Consider the following 17,547-nt stretch of genomic DNA (forward strand, 5'->3'; position numbering starts at 1 on the left):
CCCCCTGGAACATTTTCTGTGGCTTCTTCCCTCATTCACCCTGCGGGGCACCAGAGCTGTCCCCGGACTGAATGGGGCTGTGGGTACGTTAGACCTGGTTCATGGTGGGTGATCTGGTGGCACGGAGCCCTCCTCCATCCTCCCAGCAGGCCCTGGAGGAGCTGGGCTAGGCGGCTTCTGTCCCCAGTCTCATGCCTGTGGGGACAGTATGGGCTTGGCCAGGTTGATGCCCTTTGCCCTCTGGCTGAAGGGTCAATCTCCTGGGCAGTCCTGCAGGGCTGGGAAAGTGGGCACGGGGTAGAGGAGGCTTGGGGGGCTCTTGCAGGCCTTGAGGCCCCCCAGAAGTTGTTGCTTGCTGCTTTCTCAGGGGACAGAGGCCAAGGCACCCATTGACAGCATCCTGTCTCTGAGCCTCAGTTTCCCCACCTGTGAGCCAGGGTCAGGCTGTGGACTTTGAAGTCCTGACACTCACTCCGTGGGGATTTATGGGAAGAAAAGCAGTTCCAGCAGGAATCCCAGGCTCTCCTGGATGGTTGAGCCTCCAGTTGGCACTGCCAGGCCTGGGGAGGTGTACACCTCCATGTCCTTCTCAGGCAGAGGTGGCTCCAGACCCCATGGTGCCAGCCCCAAAGAGGGAGTGCCTGGCTCTAGCGGCAGAGTCCCTGAATGCCAAGGGCCGCCTTCTGGGAGGGCCGGGCCCCATGCTCCAGCCAGCTCCACGTATGCCCCCTACTGAGCGGTGCCCACCAGGGATTCACCTGAGACAGTCCTGGTGCACCACCAGCCCTGTTTTATTCATAGATCTTTCCAGGAAAAGCTAGCGGGGCAGTGCTGACAGGGGACCAGTCCACATTGTCAGGGCTTCCTTACCTCTAAGAGATCTCCTTTTTCCAGGAAATTTTTTTTTTTTTTTTTTTTTTTTTTTTTTGCAAAAACACCTCCTCAATAAACAACAACATGTAAACAGAAAACAGCTGCTTCAGGCTCCACAAGTGTCTCATTGTGTCTTCAAGGGCTTGCCCGGGGCGGGCAGCGCGGAGGGCTGGCAGGGACCGTTCTCCTCCTCCTCCGGGGAGCCCTGGGGGTAGACCACGAAACACAGCTCCTGGCCCCAGCGTGTCACTGACTCTGAGAACAGACAGACAGACCGACAGATAGACCCTGGGGTCGGACCCCATGGGGACCGGGGTCCTTGGGGGAGATGCTCCCTCTGTGCGTAGGACCTGGAGGCTTGGGCCACGCCGTGGGGAGACTGAGGTGGGGGCCGGGCCTGGCGTGGCCACCACGGCTGCGGGATACCCCGCCCCCCCAGGCCCCTGCCAGGCTCACCTGTGAGTCTGTGCACACACTTTGGTTTGCTTCTCCAGAACACTCCCAGGAAGAATATGGGCACCCCCGTGAGGACGATGACCATGCCCACCCCGCACACCATGGGCTCTGAGATGAAGCTGAAGACCAGCAGGAACGCCCAGAAGACCAAGTATGTGACGGGAACCAGGAGGTTCACCTGGGGGACAGCAAGGGGCAGGGCTGATGGCACAGGACCCCCTCAGCTCCCAGCTCCCCTGCCCCACCCCCCTGGGGTGGGGGCCCTTTCCACCCTCTCCTGGGAGCTGGGGGCTGAGGGATCCCCTTCTGCCAGCAGCCAGCTGGACAGGTGGCCAGATTGTTGAGAGCTGATCCGTTTCAGTGGCTCTCAGTTCTGCACAGCGACTGTAGGTGGACTTGGTTGATGGTGAGTGATTTTTTTGGTGTTTCACATTTCAGAGAAGGCCCTGAGCACTTTTCCAGCTCAAGGATTTATATGCAACTAGGAGTTTGTTTTTTTGTTTGTTTGTTTGTTTGTTTTTTTAACGCTGCATCTGCGGCACATGGAAGTCACAGCAGCACCAGATCTGAGCTGTGTCTGCGACCTATATCACAGCCATGGCCACACCAGATCTGAGCTGCATGTGTGACCTACGCCGCAGCTTGCGAGGCCAGAGATCGAACCCGCATCCTCACAAACATTATGTCGGGTTCTTAACCCACTGAGCCACAACTGGAACTCCGAGGACCTTTGTTTGGGGTCTTCTGTTTTGTGTGGGCCCTTGGAATTCTGGGTGTCCATGAGCAAGTGTCTTAGCCTCATTTCCTGCCTGTGAAGTGGGCGTATTCTCAGCACCCCCCTCAAGGGGTTGCACCAAGAACTGAACACACAAGGGCACCCAGGGCCCTGAGCAGAGCGGGGCACACGGCAAAGGCTGCCCACGCCCCCATCACTGCCATTGCCGCCCATGATGCCCAAACGGGTGAAGGGGTGGTCCTGACTGCTGGTGGCGCGTGGGCCGGCTGGTCCTCCCTGGGCCTCACCTTGATGGGCCTGTGGAGCGCTGGCCGCCTCCAGCGCAGCACGAGCAGGCCCAGGATGGTGACGCCGTAGCAGAGGTAGTTGATGAAGGACACGTAGTTGATGAGCGTGTACGTGTCTCCCACAAGCATGATGACCGCCGTGGCCCCGCACTGGGAGAGGACTGGGCTGAGGACTGGCCTCCCACCTGCTTCCCGCAGCTGCCCCAGGCCGGCCGGCCCGGGCCAGGAGGTGGGTGAGCAGGCCCTCCCACTCCTCCTGTGGGCTGCCCCCCCAGGGGGGACCCCAATCCCTGCATGACCCACATCGCTGGGTGGCCCTGGCCCCCCCGTCCTGCCAGCCTGGATCCCCCAACTTACGCAGACAAGGAGGGCGGGGATAGGGGTGCAGTGTCTGACGTGGATCATGGCCAGCAGGCTGGGCAGGTGCCCCTCTCGGGCTCCAGAGAAGCACAGTCTGGGGGTGGGGACAGAGGTGGGTGGGGGCCATGAGCCCACTCTGTGTCCCCGCCGGTCAGATCCTGACCTCAGCTCCAGACCTGATAACCCTCTTTTTAAGACATTCTTAATATTTAAATTTAATTATTTATTTATTTACTTTTACAGCCGCACCTGCGGCACATGGAAGTTCCTGGGCTAGGGGTCGAATCAGAGCTGCAGCTGCCAACCTACACCACAGCCATGGCAATGCTGGATCCTTAATCCACCGAGCGAGGCCAGGGATCGAACCCACATCCTCATGGATGCTAGTCAGGTTCTTAACCCATGGAGCCACAGCGGGAACTCCCTGATAGTCCTCTTGAGATGTTACTTCTGACTTCCCACTCCAGGCTCCAGCAGCCCCACTGGGCAGTTCTCCCCCTCATCTAGGCCTGCCTCCCTCTTGCTTTCTGTTCATCAGAATGAGGATCAGACCTCTCTCACCAGGGAGTTCATCATTCCAGCTTTAGGGGGTCTGTCCCACCTCGCAGGATTCCCCTTCCTCTGAGCCCCGGCACTGCTCATGTGTACCAGGACACCTGCCCTGCCTCACCTTGCTCACCCTCTCCCCAGTCCAGTCACCTGGAGGAGGTGAACAGGTAGCCATTGATCCCTCCGAAAGTGGAAAGCGCCACAGAGACAGGCATGACCCAAGAAAAGTAGCCCAGCAGCTTCTCCCCGAAGGTCTGAGTGGGCACAGAAGAGAAGTGGTGCGTGAGACAGGGTGGGGCCACTTAGGGTCCGGGGGGGCCAAGCGGGACCCCACTCACCACGGCTACTGCATTAGAGGCCAGCAGCTCCTGGGGGGACATGGCAGTGAAGTAGGCGACATTGGTGAAGGTGTACACGAAAGTCACCAGTGGGATGGAGATGAAGATGGCACGAGGTAGGTTCCTGGGGACAGGGGTGGAATGCATCAGCATTGGCCCTTGGGGACTGGGGGGACAGGGCGGCAGGGGACCCAGCCACAAGAGCAGCTTTGAGGCGTTCCTGTCGTGACTCAGTGGTTAACAAATCCGACTAAAAACCATGAGGTTGTGGGTTCGATCCCTGGCCTCACTCAGTGGGTTAAGGATCCGGTGTTGCCATGAGCTATGGTGTAGGTCGAAGATGCAGCTTGGATCCCACGTTGCTGTGGCTCTGGTGTAGACCGGCAGCTATAGCTCCGATTAGACCCCTCGCCTGGGAACCTCCATATGCTGTGGGTGCAGCCCTAGAAAAAGACAAAAAAAAAAGAAAAGGAGCTCTGAGCTATCATCTCCTGTGTGCACGGAGGACCCCAGGGCAGGGAGAGGGGCAGCACTGCTGTCTGGCTGCCCCCTACTCCGTACCCCAGCCTGGGCACAGGAAGGTGGGAGGAGGGGCAGATGGGGGAGGGGCACTCAGTCCCTGAGGATGGGGAGCAGGTCTAATGTCCGCACGTGGAAAGCACGTTGCAGACAGCCAGCCAAAATCAGCCTTGAACACCCTCCAAGTGCCCTTAGAGCTTGGTCCACAGACCAGGGCCCCCTGGGACTCCCATTAGCCCCGGCCCCAGCTGCAACCGTTCAGGGTCTCGGCTGAGCATCAGACGGAGCCACTGGCTTCATCTATTGGGACCATATTGTGTGCACATGTATCATTTTTGGCCAAATGCAAATAGCTGGATCCATTTACAGCAGGACAATGATACTCAGCATTTCTGAGGCCCAGCAAGGGGCTGTGACCTTCCACAGCCATACAGAACAAGCGTCCTGGCTGCCTTTCCAGAGCCGTTCCTGGAGGGCAGCAGCGTGTGTAGTCAGGCAGATGACCAGACCAGCCACAGGTGACAGCTGCCTCTCCCACCCCGCGCCACACCACTTCCTAGGGCCTGGCCGGTGCCCCACCCACTTTCGAGGGTCCACCAGCTCCTCGGTGACGTAGTTGAGGAAGTTCCAGCCGCTGAAGGCAAAGGAGCCCTGGAGGAAGGCCAGGGCCAGGTGACCCACTGACGGCGTCATCCAGAAGTCAAAGGCATTGCTGGGCCTCAGCTCCTCGAAGTGTCCTAGGGGTCCAGAGGTCAAGGGTCAGTGTCACCTCCCAGGCCCGGGGCCCAGCCCCACCCCGGCCCTACCTTGGAAGATCTGGACAAAGCCCAGGCCAATGATGAGCGAGAGGGCCAGCAGCTTTCCACCAGTGAACACGTCCTGGATGCGCGTGGCCCAGCGCACACTCGAGCTGTTCACCCACGTCAGGAGCACTGGGGAGGAGGGGCGGGTGAGCGGGTTGCAGGGGGCACCTGAGGCTGAGCCTCTGACAGTGGGTGGGCACAGCCAAGTTCAGCTCGGGCTGCAGGATGGTGTCCCCTGCAGCAGCCGGAGCCAGAAGACAAACCCCTGAAGCTGACCTCACAGGAGCTGGCAGCTGGAGGGACCAGTCCCCTCACCCCACCAAAGTGCCCTCACAGGGGCAGGGAGCAGGGTAGGCCCTGGGGACAGAGGCCCAGCCTTGGCCCCACGGTGGCACTCACTCAGGCAGGCCATGGAGAGCGCACGGGAGGCGGCGGAGGGCGGGATGCAGTTGGGGAACACGGGCTGCAGTACGTAGTTGGAGAAGGTCATGGAGATGACGGCCAGGCTGGTGGGGTACATGATGAGAACAGCGCTCCAGAGCAGCAGGAAGCTGGAAAGAGCGAGGGCCAGAGTGGCACAGGCCTCCCAGAGGGCGCGCTCCCTCCCAACCAAGCCAGTCCAGGTGTGTGGAGCGGGGCTGCCCCCTGGGCCCTGGCACCCAGGGCTGGTGCGGCTGCCAGATGCCAGCTTCGGTTCAGGGAGGCAGGCCCGACTTGGTCAAGGTCTCTGCTCTAATTAGGAAGCGTTTCAGCAGAGATGCCGCTCAGCCCAGTTAAACAGCTAGGGGCTGCCCCTGGGCAGCTGGGGAGGGAGACTCGGGAGGCCTGTGCCACAGCCACAGCAATACTGGATCCAAGCCGTGTCTATGACCTATGCTGTAGCTTGTAGCAATGCTGAATCCTTAACCCACTGAGCAAGGCCAGGGATTGAACCCGCATCCTCACAGAGACAACCTCAGGTCCTTAATCTGCTGAGCCACAATGGGAACCCGCCAGCCACTTTTCTAATGGTCACTGAGTCCCCGGCCACAGGCTGTTCCGGAGCTGGGGTGGGAGGTCCTGGGACACCCAGTCATGGCTCCAGTTCTCTGCAGATGGCTGACGGTGGGCTCTGATCCCCCGAGGGACTGGACCTCGCAAAGAGCCCTGGCTGGGGTGGCAGGAATCAAAGTCCCTTCTGCCTGAATCTCACTTCTGCAGGTGCCCACATGGGAGTGAGATCTGACCTGTCCTTGGGGGCTCTGCCTGCACTCAGGGGAGCACCTGGCCATGGGGGAACCCCTCCCACTGAGGTCTAGCCCACTTTGAGGCTGGTGACTGCCTCCTCCAGGAACACCAGCCATCTCTGGGGCACCAGGCTTGGTAACTTCCTCTTGGCCTCACCTTTGCTCTGCAGCCCCGCTTCCTTACTCCTCGCCTTGCACAGCCGCCCTCCGTTGGCTCCGGGACACCCTAGCTCCGGGGCCCTCCTCCTCCCCTAGTGAGTGCTGGGGGCCCCTGGCGGGGGTCTCGGGCCCTCCTCCCCCTCCCATCTTCTTGAGTATTCCAGCCACACAGCAAGATTCTTCTGCTTTCTTGGGCCCCAGGCCCCTCTCCCCAGAGGAGGACACGCTTGGATGCTCGCATGAGGGAAGGCTGTAGGCTGGTAGCAACAGCTCCAAATGGACCCCTAGCCTGGGCACTTCCATATGCTGTGGGTGTGGCTCTAAAAAGACAAAAATAAAAATAAAAATAAAAGCAAGCACAGAGAGGTCAAGGGGCTAGCTGGATTGCTAGAGTGGGGTGGGCATTGGTCCCGCCCACCCTGGTTTGTGAGGCTTCCCAACACCTGCTTCCCTCATGCACCCCCACGACCTCCCTGAGACATGAAAGGCAGTGGAGGACACTGAGGTCCAGGGCCCAGCTGGCCGTCCGCTCTGGAGACACTGTCCCCACCCCACCTCCAGCCACTGGTACCCCACACTCACCCAGCCAGGCCACCAAAGATCTCGGTAACATACGCGTAGTCCCCGCCAGACTTGGGGATGGCGACTCCTAGCTCCGCGTAGCAGAGTGAGCCCAGGGCTGTGATGCCCCCACCCAGGACCCAGACGAAGAGGGCCAGACCCACGGAGCCCGAGTGCTCCAGGACCCCCTTAGGGGAGATGAAGATGCCCGAGCCGATGATGTTGCCTGTGGAGGGAGAGACACCCAGGCATCAGGTCTGGGGCGCCCCCAGCAGGCCAGCCTCTTTGCTGTGAGGACGCTGCAGCAAGCGGGGAGCCGGGCTGCTCCCTGGAGGAGGAATGGGGAAGTGAGCCCAGAGGCGGGTGGGCGCCAAGGGCGCCTTGAACCCTGCAAGTCCCACTCTGGGCGCCTCATCTCCCCTCCCCAGTCCCTGGCCTGGGGAGTAGCACTTTGTCCAGCGAGTCTCCTCTGCCAGAGATGGTTCCTGTTCCGAGTTCCTTGGGGCCCCGCTTACTCCCATGAGGAGGGGCAAGCACAAGCCATGGCAGAGCGGGAGCCACTTTAGTGCATCCCACAGGGTCCAGGCCCTGTCCTTCGCCCCTGGCCAAGGCCCCCAGTCTTGTCAGCCCCCAGCCATCTGTCTACCTTCCAGCCTGCTGGCCTCCTGAAGCAAGACCTTGACACACTTGCCACTTTCCTGCGGGCTGAAGTCCAAACTCATGGAGTGGCTCGGGGACTGGCACCTCCTCCATGAAGAAGCCCTCCTTGTTCTTTCTTTCTCTCTCTCTTTCTTTCTGTCTGTCTTGTCTTTCTTCCTTTTCTTTTTTTTCTTTTTCCCTGACGTAGGACCTGGGCTGCGGACACCGACTCGGAAGAGACCTGAGTTCCTGGCACTATTAAAATGTTTCCAGTCCTGGGCAAGAGCCAGTGGGCTGAGGGGAAGGACCTGGTACATTTTCAGGGTTGGGGGCTGCTCAGCAGCCATCATGGAGGGCCTGGGGTGGACGATGGTTGGACTCTTGGTTGGCCCAGTCTGGGGTCTGGACACAGATGCCTCTCCCCTGGGGACAGCTCCCTGGTTGCACACAGGGGTCACTGCTCAAATCCTATGACCACAGTGGGAAACCCTGGCTGGGCATCAGGGGTTGGAGATCTGTCCCCACTCAGGTCACCTCCTAGGTTCCGTCTGTACAGTGGGCTTACTGGGAGGAGTCAGTGAGCTACTGAATGGGAAGCTCTCTACGGTATGTATCCAGCTGGACTTGGCATCTTTGCATGACTTTGTGTGTTCTTCAGCAACCGTATACCCGGGGCCCCCAGCATACAGTAGGTGCTCAATACACATGTGTTGAGCAGATTACTGGATGAGAGGATGGCCTGATGCCCAGAGTGGCATGAGTGCCCTGATATGAAGGGCCGAGCTCCTCATCTGTGAAGAGAGGCAGCAGTCTCTCCAAGGAGGGGACTCGGGGGAGGGGCAGAGGGAGTGGCTAGCTGCATGCTTGGGTGCCAGTGGGATCTGCCAGGTCATGGGTCACGGAATGCCTGGCCTGCCCCTGGGCTGACTCTGAATCTTGGAAGGATGGGTGCTGGGAGGGGGGGCTCCACTGATCCCAGCATCTGGAAGCAGAACAATGGGAAACACCTGAGCTGTGGGCTGCAGAGCAGCTTCCCAGGATAAGCAAAATGCTGAGCATGTGCTTAGCCCTGAGCTCCCTGGCAGCCAGGGCAAAGAGGGCAATGCTCTGGGTTACATGGGCCTCATCATCTACGCAAACGAATCAGGTCACATCACCATGACGTGCCCTGGGGCCTGCCCAAGAGGCAACAATCCCAGAACCCAGAGACCACATGAATAAAAAAGCAACACTGCTGGGACCTGGGGGCTCAGCCCCTCAGGAGCTCGCCCCACCTGCCAGGCCCACAGGCAGGTCTGGACGAGGACACAGCTATGGCTGCCCGCCCATCTGCATGCACTCTGTGTCCTCGGCGCTACCCCTGCCCCCACCCCAGCCGACACACATTTCCAGTCTGGACGCCACGATGCCCCACTTGGCTTTCTGGTCACATCCCAGGAGCCCTAAATACATCCAGATAAGGAGGAACTAATTCCTGCCTCCCAGCCCCCAGAGGTAAGCTCTGCCCTCAGCTTGCTTCCAGGGGGAGAGGGGCTGCCTCCTTCATCTACCACAGGGCGCAGGGCCTGGGTGGGCGCTCAGGTTTCTAAAGAGCCTTTGAGTTCGCTCTACGCAGCAGTAGAGCCTCTGTTCTCAGGACCTGGTGAAGTGGGATTTGCCAAAAGCCAGGGAGGTTGGAAGCCAGCGGGGGCTGGGTGGCCTTGGAAGAAGCTGGGTGCATCCAGGGCCCTCAGGGAAGCCATACCTGGAAGGGGCACGTCACTAGTCTGTGCCCAGCAGCTGGGGACTTGGATGTTGGGCTCCGGGGCATGGGGGTGAGGCTCACTATTGTTTTGGACATGTGGCCTCAGGCGACAGTGAGGACTGCCCCACATGGCTCAAAGGAACACGTGGGCCAACCCGTGTCTCTGAGCAACTTGAGGGCCTCCTCCTTTGGGCCCGGGCAACCGCCAGCATCTGCCCCCAGGTTCGTGCTGGAAGGTGGCAGAAAAACCCCATTGAGGCCCATTGGCCGCTCTTGGAAGGAGCCGGGTGAGGGGTTGGAGGGCAGGGAGGAGGAGGGAGGGTGCCCAGGAGAGGGGCGGGCACTTCCAAGGCTGACTGATTAATTACGGGGGCGGAGAAGGGACCTCGGCACTGTAAGGCAGTGCTCCCGGGATGGGGGGGCGCTGAGGGCTGCCCATCGCTCCTGGTGGTGGTGGGTCCCACCTCCCTTCTCAACCCTCATGCTCAGGCCCAGCACAATCAGCTCTGCCCGATGTGCTGAACAGCAAGTGGACAAGCCTAGTCCTTGGGGGATCCAGCTCTGGAAGAAGTGGAGGAGGGACAGGAACCACAGAATGTGGGATGGGCAGGGAGATACGGCTGCTCTGGTGTCTAATCGAGGGCAGGCTGGAGAATGTGGGTTCCGAGGCCTCGGCGTTCCCATCCACCCAATGGGTCGGCTGCTCTGTGGTCCCTGTGGGTCCTGGGCCGGGCCGGAGTGCGCAGGCAGGTGGGTGAGGATGGGAGTCCCCCCACCAGGGGGCCTCCCCTCCAGTCTCCTCCCATGAGGCCGCCCTGGGTGGTTTTTTATCACATTAAGATGTTTGGCCTGATGGAGCTTACCCGGCTCTGCAGAGGAACGAAGAAAGAGCCATTGTTCCCCTGGCTGCAGCGGTGTGCGCTGACCTATTTCTGGGAAGCAGCGGGTGACTGTGGAGGTCGCAGGGGTGGACCACAGAGGTCACAGTGGTGGAAGGGGCCAGCTGCCCTCAGTGCGTGTAGGGGGAACATGCAGAGACTGACCTGGGGAGGGTCGGGGAGGTCCCGTCCGGCCAGGCTGGTGGCATGACCTTTCATCCCTAGAAACACTTTCAGGAGTCCACTGTGGGACCTCAGGCCAGTGCTGGCTCTCTGGGCCTGTGTCCCCGAGAGCCGCTGGACCCGGGGGCGGCAGAGGGCTGGTGCAACACTGACTTTGGCAGAGGCGCTGCTGGGCAGGATGGCCGCGTCCTGCGCATTCGGCATGGGGCCCGAGGAAACACGTTCTGCTCAGGGCCCTCTGTCCCCAACTGTGGCAGGTCTCTTCCCAGCTCATTGGCCTCCCAGAAGAAATGCCACCCCCAGGAAGCCTGCCCTGATCTCCCACCCTGGCACCCGCTCCTCTTCCATGGTACCTGGAGGATGGCCAGGAAGCGAGTCCTTTATTTGCTATCCTGGGTGGCCCTTGTGTTCCCAGAGGGCAGGGTCTGTGCTCTGGCCTGCTGAGATGAGCAGTCCAAGCTCCCCAGATGGACAGGGACCCCCCCCCTCGGGGATGGGGACTAGGCCTGCTTACATGCGCCTGGCCTATGCCTGCCCCTTCAGCGAGCATGGTCACGACAGGGCCTCCTCTTGCCACTCTGGCCTGCTGGCCTGACAGAGAGCAGCCCCAGGGCTCCTGGGCCTGATCCGGGGCTGGCCACAGGCCAGGCCTCCTTCCTGTGCTCTGGGCAATGAGGCCCAGCACCTCCCCATTAGGATGTGATCCGTGAGGCTTCTGCAGAAGGGCTCCAAATTCCCGCTGCTAAGTGCCAGGACCCCCAAGAACATGGGCAGGGGCTCTTACTAGTTGAGAATCCCCAGATCTGGTTAGAATTCCAGACCCCTCATGCTGGGAAGCTGTGGACAAAAGTATGTCACTTCTCCAAGCCCTCCCATCTGTAAGATGGGGAGATGAAGTGGGGATGTGGGCCTGTTCCCACCCCGTGTGGCACATCAGAGGCCCCAGGGAGTGCTTAGAGGCCTCACTATTGTCATCTACCTTGGGAACACCCTGGGCCATTCAAGCTGGCCTTTGGAGACCCGACCCCCATGGGACCTCAACACCCTGGGGTCAGCAGCCAGAGCCCTGCTTTGGGGGCCTTCCTGTTGCTCTGGGTGAAGCCTGCTCCTCCCAGCGCTGTGTCCTTACAATAACATGTTAGGCACCCCTCAGGGGTCGGGGGGCACAAGCACCTGCTGAGGTCTTGGCAGAACTCCAGGGAGGTAAGTGGGGCTGTTTCCAGGACATGCTTGGAATTGCTGCTTGGCCAGCGTGCACCTCTGGCCTAACCCACTTTCCTTTCGAGAGAGGGATGAGAAGTGTGGAGCTCGGCCCCCTGGGCCTGCTCTGCTCACAGCACCTCTTCCCAGGGCAATGAATGGCAAACGGCCCCAGCCTGCTGTCAGCCAGACTCCTCTCTTCCTGTCACGCCTGGTGTCCAGGGCATCACAGGTCCTTTGGCTCAATCTTCCAAACACACACAGGACTGGACCTACTCTTAGCGCCTCCATTGCCACCCTGCTCTAAGCCACCAGTGTCTCTTACCCAGGTGACTCAGGTACCCTCCTGACCAGCTTCCAGCTTCTGCCCTTGGGGCCCACAGCCTTGTCTCCATAGTGAGCCCCAGGCCATGCCATCCCATGCCATCCCATCCTATCCCATCCCATCCCATGCCACCCCTCTTCTGCTCAAAGCCCTCCCAAGGCCCCCATCTCACAAAGAGAAAAAGGCAAAGTCCTTGCCTGAAGTTGCAAGGTCCACACAGACTGGACCCCATCCCATTCCTGACTCATCTCCTTCCTACAATCCTCCCTCCTTAATTTTCTCACCTTAGTACTTAGTACCCCGCCAGCTGAACATTCAGCTTAGTATCTTGTTTACTCTCTGACTTCCATGCTGGAGCGTCAGCTCCAGGAAGACCGGGATTTCATTGGTCTTGTTCCCTGCTGTGTCTCCAGCACCCAGAACAGTGGCCGGCACTGTCCAGTACCTAATTGTTGAGTAGATGAATGAGTGTGGCTGGTGCTGGCAGGCTCCACCCTCACAGCCGGAGCTGCCTCAGCCCCCATGAGTGTCCCCGAGCACACCAAGGGGTCTGACCCTGGGCTGCTAGCAGCTTCAGGTCCCCTGTTTCCTCATCTGTAAACTGTGGCTACAGTGAGGCATAGTCAAGCTCCTGTGTGATTTTATGTCCCCTCGGGGTCCCAGAGGATGGGCTGGGGTTCTGGAGAGGGCTATCCTCTGAGCAGCCCAGCACCTCCAGTCCTAAAGACAATGGCCATGACAATGGCCATGGCTGGGTGAGCAGGGATTCACTGCTAAGGAGACGGGGTTCATGAAGCAGACCCCTGAGTCCCAGAACATACTTGAGCCTGATCCCCAACTGTGGGCTGGATCTCTGAATCAAAGGGAGACAGTGCAGGACAGGACAGCCTGGTCAGCAGGCCTGCGTGGGTCCCACTCCGCTGGACCTGGGCACGTTCCTTCCTTAAGTGTGGATCAGGGAGGGAGCCAGATGTGGTCCCTGAGTCAGGACGAGAGACCCTGTACATCCAATGTGGATGGGGTGGGTGATTTCTCTGTCCGTCTCTTTGTCCACCTACCCACGATTGAGTGGGGAGATGAGCAAATCCTGGTTGGATTAGCTCCCAGCTCAATCTTCAACCTTCCCCCATCAGGGGCTCTGGATCTGGCCCCAACTTTGCCCTGCACCAGAGCGGTGTGAAGAAAGGCCACAGTGGGTTGGGAGACGAGCCCCATTCTGGTTCCAAATCCCGAGTCCGCCACTGGTGGCAGCATCTTTTATCTTCTAACCTCAGTTTCTACATCTGTAAAATGGGTATAAAAATTCCCATCTTGCAAAGCAGGCAGTACAAATGAGATAAAGGGAGAACATGTTTTCAGAATGCAGTGAAGTATGTTTTTCTGAAGAGGTACTAGATGTGGTGACGTGAACAGCCCATGCCCCGGTCGGCTCTTTTTCCTCCAAGCTTGCCCCATGCCTTGCCAGTTGTGCTTGCTGCAGCCAGCAGGTGCTGTCCCAAGCACATTTTAGCTGGAGTTTGATTCCAGCCCAAAGCCCTTTTATGCCGTTGCATTCCTGAAAGCCCTAGTCCTCAGCCTTGGATGGGGCAGGGGGTACAAGGGGGCAGGATGAAAGGATCTTGGGTCTATTTAGAGGGTTTGGTGATAACAGGTGCAGTAGCTGTTTATCCAACAGGAAATGTTATGGAGTAGGATATAAATAAAACTAAAATATGACATTTTGCAGATGTTTTTTACTTTGACCAGGCTCCCCAGGGCTGGAAGGTGGAGTAAGATGTGGGAGGGTGGGGCCCCTGGAACAGTGAAAGGGGCAGGACTAGGGGCAGGATGGGGAGAGCAGTGCGGTAATTCACCCTACTCCTGCCTCCTCTGTCATCTGTCGCCTTTTGGTCCAGCTCCATCTCCACTCCATGTCTGTCTCCTGCCCAGTCCAGCCTCCTCCCTGCTGAAACCCTTCAAAGCTCCCCCAGCAGGGCTGTTGGACCACCCCTGAGTGTCCTGGGCTGCAGTTAGGTCATCCAGGTTCTGTTTCTGAGGCTGTCACCTTTGGCCAAGTCATCGCTAACCCCAAGGCCTGAGGCTAAGGGGGCAGTGGATCTGGAACAGTAGGAATGGCCTGAGGGTGGGGGAGCTGTAAGAGCAGGGCTGGGCTGCACGGAAAAATTCTTGCAGAATTAGCCTCATCCACTCCCGCCATCACCACTAGGGATTTCGCTTGAGGAGAGAGGAGCCAGCAACCTCTGCTTGACCTGTGGGGGATGGGATGTGGGGAGAAGGCAGAAGAGGAATACAGCTCACGGATGCTGCTGGCTTTAGCTGAGGCAGCCCAGGACAAGCCACATCGCTCCCTGCATCTGCCGGGCACTGTAGCTGGCTCCAGACATGGTCAGCCTCTTGATCCCATGGCCCATGCATGACATCCGGGCTTCCCCTTCCTGGCAGTACAGCTCTTGGAGAGGGTGTGGGCCTGGGCAAAGCTCTAACCAGTACGCTGGCTAAATCTCTGAAAGCAGCCCGCCCTCCCAGCAGCCAAGCAGGGGCACTCTAGGCCAAAGAAGGTCGCCAGGCCAGATCAGGATCAGCCCCTAGAAGATACCATTCCAGGTACAAGTGGGTGAGACAGGGAGGTACCTACACAGGGTACAATTCTCAGTATGCGTGCAGGGGTGGCCAAGAGTGAGACCCCAGCCTTGGCCCAGGAGCTCCTGGTGTGGGGGCAGAGGAGGAGGAGGAGGTGAAGAAGACCCCAGTCTGCTCTCTGGAGCCCCCAACCTTCTCCATCTCCAAGGGTCTAAGGATGGGTGGGCAATGGATGCATAAGCAGCTCCCACTGGCTGGGGGGAAGACGGGGCAGGAGGTAAACAGAAAAGCAGTCAAGGCCCTTGCCATACATCCTTCCAGCCCATGTCTCCTGGGACACGGGGCGTGGAACAGACTCCTCCCACGAGGGTCTCTGAGGCACCTGCTGTGGAAAAGGCACAGGTCTGGGTTAGCCAGCTCCCGAGACATCAGTCTTCATGACTTGGACATAAGGAGGAAATTCTAGCACCGTTCTCACTGGCCTGAGCTCTCTGTCTTCCCAGAAGTCCTTGTATGGGGGCAGGATGCATGCGCTCATTCTCAGGTGGGGAAGCTGGGCCAGAGAGCAAGGGGATGAGAGTGTCTGTTGGGATCCCTGCCCAGGTGGCAGGTGGCCTTTCTGCAGGCTGGGTCTGCCCACCCCAACTCAGCCTCTGGAAGTCGCTGGCTGCTCTGCCCGCCTTCCCCAGGGTCCGGCTGCCAAACTCTGCACTAATCATTTACTCTGAACCGATTTCCCCTCTGGGCTGGCTCTACCTGGCTGGTCTACCCACAAGTCCCTCCTGCTTTCGAAGAATAAATCAACCACACTGCATGGCACCTGGACCCTGGCCACAGTAGGAACTCAGTTTCTGCCACAAGGCTCACACCTGGGGCCTTGGCCGGGAGGTCAGCCTGCGGAGCCACACTGGTCAGGTTCCTGCACTCAAGGCAGGACCACAGTCATCTCCATTTAGATGAGGGTAATCGCCTTGCCAAGTTCAAAGTGAAGGAAAAGCCTGAGGAGGACTCCAGCGGCGGATGGACCCCTCCTCAAATGCAAAAATGCAGGGCACTTGGGGACGCGAAACAAGAAGCCCAGCGGCTGCTGTGTGAGGGGAGACACCGCAAGGTGCTCGGGGCAGGCAACCCCCCTCATCCCCGTCCCACCGCCTCCAACCAGTAGGAGCGCCCGGAGAGGGGTGCCCCGTGTTCGGAGCGGCTGTGCATCCTCGGCCCCACAGCCCCAGGCACCCGTCCACCCCGGGCCCTGCTCACCGATGATGATGGTGCAGGCGCTCACTAGTCCGATCTCCTTTTTGAGCGCCACCCGCTCCGAGGCCCCGGGGCCGGGGCCCGGGCCGGGGGAGGGCGAGGGCGCAGGGCCGGGGTTCCCGCGCCCGCTTGGCTGCTGCGTGTGGCCGGCCATGTCGCTGTTCCGCCGCGTCCCCGCTCCCAGCACTGCCCGGTCTGTACGACCGGCCGCCGGTCCGTCCGTCGGTCCGGCTGTCGGTGCGCGCCGCCCTCGCAGCACGGACAGCGCCCACAGGCGGGCGCATGCGCTGGCGCGGGGCCCGGGCCCTGAGCCCCGGCCGGCGGGGGCCCAGAAGGGCGGAAGGAGGACTGGCCGGCAGCCCCCTCCCCCACCTCCCTTAAAGGGAACTCCCCCCCCCACACCCTTCGGGGCCCCACCCTCCCAAGCCGGGCCTGGGAAGGAAGGAGAGGACTTGGGGCAGACCTAGGAAGAACTTCCCCGACCGAAGAACCCCCTCCCGCTGCTGCCTGAGTTACCACCCATTCCCAGGGTGGGGGTGGGGGGGGCAGAGCTCCAAAGCAAGACTGTCCCCGCCCTCGAGGAGACTGAGGAAGCTGGCAGAAATAATAGCCGTCAGGGCACTGAGACCCACTGTGCGTCAGCGCTTCCATACTCCTTACATCGGGGCACGGACCCCTAGCGCGCACATGTGCCGGGAGAGGGGTGGAGGTTGGGCCCATTCTACAGGTGGAAGCTGAGGCCCAGGGATAGAAAGGACGATCGCGAACGAAGTGGCAGGGCCGAAGCGCAAACCCTTTCTTATAACATCTTGGCTTCCAGACGCTGAAGGGGGTGTGTGAGGTGGATCCTCCAGGATCCTCTCATAGGGTCGGGAGACCCTGGCCCTCCACCATCAAAAGTTTGAGGAGACAGGATCCAGGTGAAGTTTCGAGCCCTCAACCCTCACCCAGAGGGGTCTCAATGCCTTGTGGAAGTCCTGGAAGGGGTTCTGCTCAAAACCCCATCTGCCCCCGGGTTCGGGACGGGGTCTGGCAGGCTCTAGCCGCAGCGCCTGGCCGCAGGTCAGAGCTGGGGCTCAGTGGACTAGAACTCCGGTCTTTGGCGAAGGCCCCACGCAGTCCAGCTTGGCTCAAGGAGACGAGGCCACCTCAGCTGTCTGGGAGACACGGAGAAGGAACTGTGGCCCCCGAGGTCGAAGGAGGAGGTCGGGCGTGCGGGGTCCCAGGGAGGCTGCCTCTTCCCGGAAGCCGTCCGGACTGTGCAGCCCGGGCCAGAGGAGCAGACACAAGGGGGGCCGCGTCGGGGGCCACCGAGGCGGCGGGCGGGGCGAGCCTGGCACGGTGCGGCCGGCGGCGGAACAGCCTTTGTCCCTTCCTGGCGGCCGCCGCGACGCGCCGTCCCCTGCATGTGGATGAGGCCGGGCCCCCTGTCCTTCCCCCGCCCTCGGCCCCAGGGCTTGCGGGGAGGTGGCGGGGATGTTGATCCGACGGGCGGACGGGGGTGGGGTGGGGTGGGACGGGGGCTGGGGGCTGCCTCTTGGTCGCCAGAGTCGAGGTGCGAGCGTGGCAGTGCAGGGGGTCTGCGGGCGAGGGGGACTTCGAGGTTGGGGGCGGGGACCTGGGAGTAGGAGCAGGACGACCCTGGGGTGACGCGGAGATGGGAGGCCGCCGGCGAAGCTTCAGCCCTCGGGCTCCCGTCGGAGTCCGGCATTCTTGGCGCCCTCTGCCTCCCGCCCCAGAGACGCGTCCAGCACTGCCTTTCTTAAAGGAGCCTCGCGCAGGCAGTGGGTTAGGGGGAGGCGGCACAAGCTCTGTAGCCTCAGTTGTCGTGGGTGGAGGAAGGCTGGGGTCTGACCTGTATCTGTGTGGCTCCATGC

At 60.5% G+C, this 17,547-nt stretch overlaps 1 protein-coding gene across 4 annotated transcripts; it reads right to left on the minus strand.

Moving 5' to 3' along the window:
* SLC7A10 (solute carrier family 7 member 10) lies at nt 771–15,949 on the minus strand. 4 transcript variants are annotated; one of them, XM_021094294.1, is made up of 11 exons: nt 15,674–15,949; nt 6,889–7,093; nt 5,321–5,472; nt 4,925–5,050; nt 4,702–4,855; nt 3,600–3,723; nt 3,412–3,515; nt 2,710–2,806; nt 2,353–2,502; nt 1,330–1,507; nt 771–1,078 (listed from the first exon to the last, which is right to left on the minus strand). In XM_021094294.1, exons 1-11 carry the CDS (start codon nt 15,822–15,824, stop codon nt 873–875), a joined length of 1,647 nt encoding a protein of 548 aa, XP_020949953.1. In that variant the 5' UTR covers nt 15,825–15,949; the 3' UTR covers nt 771–872. The 4 variants fall into 4 exon arrangements, with proteins under 4 accessions (XP_020949953.1, XP_003127062.1, XP_020949951.1 ...); XM_003127014.5 differs by having other exon boundaries at nt 771–1,128; XM_021094292.1 differs by lacking the exon at nt 2,353–2,502 and having other exon boundaries at nt 15,674–15,948.

This window comes from Sus scrofa, chromosome 6 (assembly GCF_000003025.6).
Source record: "Sus scrofa isolate TJ Tabasco breed Duroc chromosome 6, Sscrofa11.1, whole genome shotgun sequence".
Taxonomy (NCBI): domain Eukaryota; kingdom Metazoa; phylum Chordata; class Mammalia; order Artiodactyla; family Suidae; genus Sus; species Sus scrofa.